Source organism: Falco naumanni, chromosome 7 (genome assembly GCF_017639655.2).
Source record: "Falco naumanni isolate bFalNau1 chromosome 7, bFalNau1.pat, whole genome shotgun sequence".
In the NCBI taxonomy this organism is placed as follows: domain Eukaryota; kingdom Metazoa; phylum Chordata; class Aves; order Falconiformes; family Falconidae; genus Falco; species Falco naumanni.
In genome coordinates, this window is record NC_054060.1 from 69,657,929 (window position 1) to 69,664,579 (window position 6,651).

General features: G+C 42.7%; 1 protein-coding gene across 1 annotated transcript in view; it reads right to left on the reverse strand.

The window, feature by feature from the left end:
- KCNK10 (potassium two pore domain channel subfamily K member 10) overlaps window positions 1-6,392 on the reverse strand; it is a 64,985-nt gene extending 58,593 nt beyond the window's left edge. The window contains exon 1 of the mRNA XM_040601792.1: window positions 6,341-6,392. Within this exon, the coding sequence (XP_040457726.1) occupies window positions 6,341-6,392 (52 nt within the window). The remainder of the gene's footprint in view (window positions 1-6,340) is intronic.
- Window positions 6,393-6,651: the final 259 nt, after the last annotated feature.

The window sequence follows — 6,651 nt, forward strand, 5'->3', positions numbered from 1 at the left end:
TAAAGGTTGGGCACCCCCATCATGCTGAATTCTCTAATACTCTACCTGTTGAGCACTACCGGGTTTGTTACCCCCTTCTTCCCTTGACCTCCTCATTGTTCCCTCCCCATTTCACTCCGGTACGTACCCTATTTACAACACATCTAGAGCCCCTGTGCTCCCAGTGATTCCAGCATCTCTTTGATTTTAACTCAGTAAAGCCTGCGGGGACAACACAGTTCTGATACTTTTAAAATGAAGGATCTCGTGTTGCTTGCACTGAAGCGAGCGATAAAATTCCTAGCCCTGGATTAAATCAAAAGAGTAAAAATTAAACTCTATCACCATATATATGCGCTCTTCTGTCAGAAGCTGATAAAGTCCACATGCTAGCTACGTAAATCCACATAAATGCCAAAAGCTGAACCAAAGCCTAGCCAATTACAACTGATAACATATATTTTTCTTTCAAAAGCAAACACCATCACTTCAAGTAGCATCAGTTTTCAAGAGCTGCCCAAGGGACTTTTCAGTATAGTAAAAAACTATTAATGGATTACTCTTGTACATAAGTGGCAAAAAATAGCATTGGTATTCTTCAGTGAAATAATAATTCTGTCTCAACCTCTCCCACTGCTGACAATTCTGCTGCTCTCCGTGTCTTTGACTTACAGCTTCATATTGCTTTTGATTCTTTTCACTCCCTTTTTCCCACAGTACAGATGACATCTTAATGATACCCTGCTCTTCATCTTTATACCTTGACTAGAGTTCCACCTTTCCCCACTGTTACTAAGAGAACTGCTGTCCAGCCTTTCACTTTCTTGTTACTAATTTTACTTTTTCGGAATCCTTAGTTTTTCCATTTCCAGGGCAGCCTAATGATGAAAATAACAGCTTTTTTCTTTCTTCCTCTCCTGCTAGGTCGGTCATATCTTCCTATCTCTAACCACATTAAGGTCCACAGTGTTCATCTGCCTCCCCTACAGGCTACCTATAGCCTTTAGCAAAGTTCTAATTTCTTCATCCTCTTTCATTTCTGTTCCAGACTCTGCAAAATTTCCACCTTACTGTATTTGGCACTATTGTGCCTACACCACGCACTGCCAGGAGCATCCTCCCGTTCATCCAGTTTCTAGTCTCCTTCAAATCTTTCTTGAAAATCAACCCTTTACAGTTGTTCTTATTAGGCACAGCAGAGTCCTGCTCTGTCCGACGGGTCAGTAGCCAACACAGCTGTGTGACACCAGTAGCATGTGGTCAGTGCCCTGCTGACCATGGATCACTTGCTGGGATCAGAGCTACTTTTTTTTTTTTTTTTTTTTTTTTACACACTATAGCTTTGCATAGAAGTTTCCTTACACTGAGCTACTAAGAGCTGACTTACTAGTGCAGAAAGAGAATGCCTTGCTCACAGTTGCACTCCACTTCTTGTCATACATCATCTTGAGAACACAGGGCAGAGAAGAACACCCTCGTTCTACTCATCTGTGCTGTTAGCAAGTTTGCCTCCTGTATTGGTGTGTTAAAATGAAAGGGCAGAAAGAGCAGGAACAGCAGCAGTTTGTAACACTGCAGGCAGCATCAGTTTAATTGATACGGAGCAGTTTACACCAAAGAATTTTCCAACAAACACTCGTCAAGGGATGATCCAACCCCGGTACCTGCGGGAAGGCATTTGAGACTCAGCTCAATGTCCCACATAGAGGTGTCCAGTGTTGCCTGAGGTGTCTCGGGTGAAGTGAGAAATCCCATGGCAGGTGACACAGGACCTATGGAAGACTTGAGCCCCTCGGGAGCTGCGGCTGGGGAATAGCAAAGGTCTCTAGCTGCCTCTAATGGGAAACTCAATTGAGCCTTCAGTGTCTGTGAAGGAGCACGAGTAATCCTAGTTTCCTCTGGTTGTCAAGTGCAGAGATAACCTTATTTCTTAATTGATGTGATCTGTGTGTGATGACAGGCTGTTTTGCTCCCTCCTAATTGTTTTAGCATTTGATTGCAATACATACGCTCTTCTTTCAATAGCAGATCTTAGATTGCTCTAAACAAGTTAATTATATTTCACAACACCCTTGTGCATTAGGGAAGTATTAATATTCCTGTTTTGCAGTCAAGGAAAAAGGGAGGAGTAGAACGGGTGAGTGGCTTGCTGAAGGTTAAACAGTAAGTCAGTGGCAAAATCTGAAGAGAAACTCCAGACTCAACCACAGCTTTAATTCCCCACAGACCACTAACTCCCACGCTAAATGTAAGGAAGATAATAAATGCATGATTTCAGGATTGCACAGAAAGCCATCCTACACAATCTATATCATTGGGAAAAGACACAAGAAGTTGTATTAAACCTTCAGAGTTTCAAAAGGCCAGTGTGAAGATAAATATCTACCTGGAAATTCAAAAAGCTTTGACAATCCACATCACTGCAATGACAGATTAAAAAAAAAAAAAAAAAAAAAAAACACGCAGGCAGAAAGGATGGGACAAAACTGAATTCCATTTTCTGCCTACTAAGACCATCACCAAGACAGGCATCCATCCTTTGGAAAAGACATCTCACCATCACCCTGCAAGACACTCATGCCTGGGGGTTATTTCTGAGCATGTTTGAAACAGTCTCTATCTACACTTCTTTTCTGCAAAGAAACAGCAATTTTAAGCAGATAATCAGTAGGGGGAAAAAAACTGACATTGCTGTAACATCCAGATGTCTCAGTCAGGATGAGGACACACTGTGGTTTAGGTACTATATAAAAATATATGTGCAAAGACATTATAAGCCAATTAAGCACGGACAACAGGTGGGTGTAACAGACAGACAGCAGGAGAAATGCAGCAAAGAGGAGAGATGAGAACAATTATAAAAATTGTGTATCTTCATATGCTGCCATAAAGCCTGTCTTATATTCTGAAAAGTATAGATGGGAAGTTGTATGAGGTAGGAAACTAAAAATCTGTTCTTTCACTAATTTCAGTTATTATTGCTTTACTTGAATTACACCAAATGGGAGAAGCAAAAGTTGGTGATAGGCAGATCAAATGTTTGATAATCGTGTACATCCAGGCTGATTCCACCGATGACACAAATGGCAGGCTTGGTTTTCCAAATGTAAGGCCAGGTAGTGCGAGGTTCCACACCCCTGCTCGATGTGTCCAGCCCTCCCAAAAACTTTCTTGAGGTTTGGGTTTTTACTTATTTCTTACCCCATTTACTCACTGTATGTGAATAGTATGGTTTTTAATCAATATACAGGAGATTCTAGGACATATTTTACACTGGATTGTTAGGGACAAGTCCCAGTGACTTTTCAGATGGAGTTTGATCTGTTTGTTAATGGGACTATATAGTTTGATTGCCTGGGACAATAGGGAGCTTCACTGGAGGAATCCAGACCCTATATACTTCCAGGCTGATGAAATACTTCATCTAGAAAAAATCGTTTATCTAGAAAACGCACTCAGCATTTGCAGGGAAACGCAGATACACTCTACACCCATGACAAGCAAAGGTACCTCACAAGAGGATAAAAGCACAGTTCGGCCTCCATGCCCTATTTGTTCCACTTTAACTATTTGTTCCACTGTTAACGGCTGAGAAATTAGTCTCCCATCAGCTGCCTGTCAGGCACCATCCCTCCCGTCAACCCCATCCTTTTAAACCTCTTCTCTCCACAAAGCCTTTCTATGGTATATTGATCTTTGCTGATGTGAACTGAGAATACCAGTTTTATGCCAGCTGAAAGCTACCAGCAGACTCTAATCTATTTATCTATGTAAATATTTATCGTTCAGTCAGCATTATGGAGCTGGAGCATTAATTCATTGCAATGACTATCATTCTGACCCGGGTTCAAACCAGCCACATCACCAGTCCCAAGCCAGCCGTATCTCCCCAGCAAGGGCCCTGGCTTTTAGAAATGTACATAGCTCCTAGAAAATATTGCCTGGAATAATCAGATCTCAACAATCTTTGAGATACCATAAGCTCTCACTTACATCATTGGACTGCTAGTTTGCTTGCCAGGAATATCAGTTGATATATTTCAGGCACTGTTAGCACAAGTTAGCACAATTCCTACTAGACAAAACTGTGGAAACTGCATGTTCTCCGTCTGACGACCAGAACAGGGCACAATCATAAAACACACACTGAAATGAGCTTCGTATTTGAGCGTGAACATTAACCGGACATGAGCTCTGCTTTTAATACTTCAGCCTCTTGGTATCCCTGCATCATCAGCTTTCTGCACGTTTATCTTTGTATCTGAGGAAAGCTACTTCAGTTCTTAACTCCAAGGATATCGCATGGGATGCAAAACATAGCATCGTCCTTCACATGTACATGCAAAGAACAGACTACATACGTGATGGTAAATCAAATTCATGTTAGGGCTCTAAGTAATTTTCTGAAGATCTTTGCTGATATTTGTATTTATATAAACATATTTTTGCTTCAAAAGGAACAGAACTCTGATCTACCATGGGTAGAAACCCATGCCACTAATTCTTCAGTGGGACTGTGCAAGTACAATGTCATTGCACTGCTCCTCTGTTGGTTACAGGATTGGCCCTTAGACAACTTCTCCTTACCGATTAGCCTTTTGCCATTCCACCAAATTTCATCTATTTCCTGAGTCCCTTAGAGAATCAGAAATTGACATTTTTTTGCTTCCTCCTTGGCTATACATAGCATCCTTGCTGCCTGGCTAACAAAGTCAATACACTGAGGGGAAATAACTGGTAGGATTCTGCAGCCCTTTGCAGGGGTAGCTTGGCAGAGAGGAAACCTGCTGGGTTTGGGGCCTTTTAACTGTTACAGTACTCTACAGTTTTGGACACATTAGTAAATTCTGACCACCCACCTGTTGGATCCATATGCTTTAAAGCCGATTGCCAAGCAAAGGAGCTACATACAGAATGCCATCAGTACAGCCCCCTGCGTGCCTTGCCAGGGCATGGGAGGAAAGGGCTTTTTGCATTCAAAGGCATTTTGCCATACATAAAATGAATGAAAATGAAACTACAGCAAGCATACATTCAGAAAAGCACCTGGGAAAAGCAAATTTTCACCGCACAGAATCTGGACCCTAGGATAAGAAAAACATCATTGTTAAAATAATTAAATCTCTGTTAGCGCTACTATCCATGTGTTCCTTGTGAAGCTGAGGGCGGAGGAGGCCGATGTGTTGATTTCAGCCTTCACCTAATTAAAGATGTAGTAAGGCTTAAACTAAAGCTTAATTGCGTATACTATTCAAACAGCACATCAGATCTGCTCAGCAGAAAGATGTCTGTTCTGCGGCATTCCTCCTACACCAGGAGAAACTGTTTCTAACATTTCATTTTGTAGACACCGGGGCATGGGGGATGACAGACAAATTGCCCACTAAAGCCAAACCTGCGGAATAAAGATGAATAATCAAAGCCCGTGCTATCACTTCATGCTTCCTGCAGGCACTGCTGTACAGCGGCTGCCTGCCAGCAGTTCTGCTGCAAACCTGAGCATATGGCTTCGAGTTGCTTTGCTCCTGCACTGATGCACAGAAATATGACACACCAGTATACAAATTACCAGCAGGGTTTTTTTCAGCCACCACTTCTGTAGGTTGTACATGAACCTCCTTCCCATGCCAGGGAAGGAGAGCATTTCATTATGGTCTATTTTAAAACACTGCTTGGATCGTTTCATTGAAAACCACTGCACTGGCATAAACCTCCATCCACCATCACACACACTCCCCAAGACAGACTCCAGACCTAACGGTAGAGTTAATCAAACTATCTACTTGGGCTGATCAATTGTTAACAGGACAGAGTAAAGAGTCTAAAGGTCCCTTTGGGCTCCGTTATTTAATGTGTCTTTTTATACCATCCACACTACGGGTTATATTGCAGCAGCGCTTTGCTCCAGTTGCTTGCCAACAAACATTTGCCACCGAGGAGCCCTGAGCAAGCAGTCACATCTGTGTCCACTCCTGTGCCACCCATTTAGCAGAGACAATGATCACCAGAAACAACAAAGGAGCCACAGATAAAACAAACAATGCTGGGAGCCAGAGACCACTGCCATCCCAGGCAAGTTTGCTACGAAAATACTCAAGAAAAAAGGAGGGGAGGGGAGAGAGATATCAAATCTAGAACTATAAAACTTGCACCTAGAAGAGGTTCCGCCTGTGCACCCACCCCACCCCGCATCGCACTGCCAGGACTGAGCAAGAACGGCTGAGCGGTGCACATGGGAAGCAGACAAGCATCCAACATCTCCTCCCATTTGGAGTCAAATAGTCTCCTACGAGTCACTAGGCACAAAGAATAATAATAATTGTTATTATCATAGTAATGATAGTAATAGAGAATCACCAACCTTGAGGATCCCAGTTCACCTGTTTTCTTGGAGTCTCGATTGGAAATTTCATCGCTTCCTTTTTGCACAGGGAGGAGAAAGAATTGAATAAATTCCCAACCTTCCTGTCTCAATGCTGCAGTCAAACAAATTAATTTCAAATTATAGGGAGCCTGCGCTGTTTGACTGAGGGGAACTGGTGGTTGCCAAGGAAAGAAATACACAAATAAATCAAAGAAGGTGGGGAGGGGCGGGGAAGGGGTTTGTACCGGCAAGGAGAGGAGGGGTGCAGGCACCCCAGCAGGGAGGGGGGAAAAGGGATGGAGTGAGGA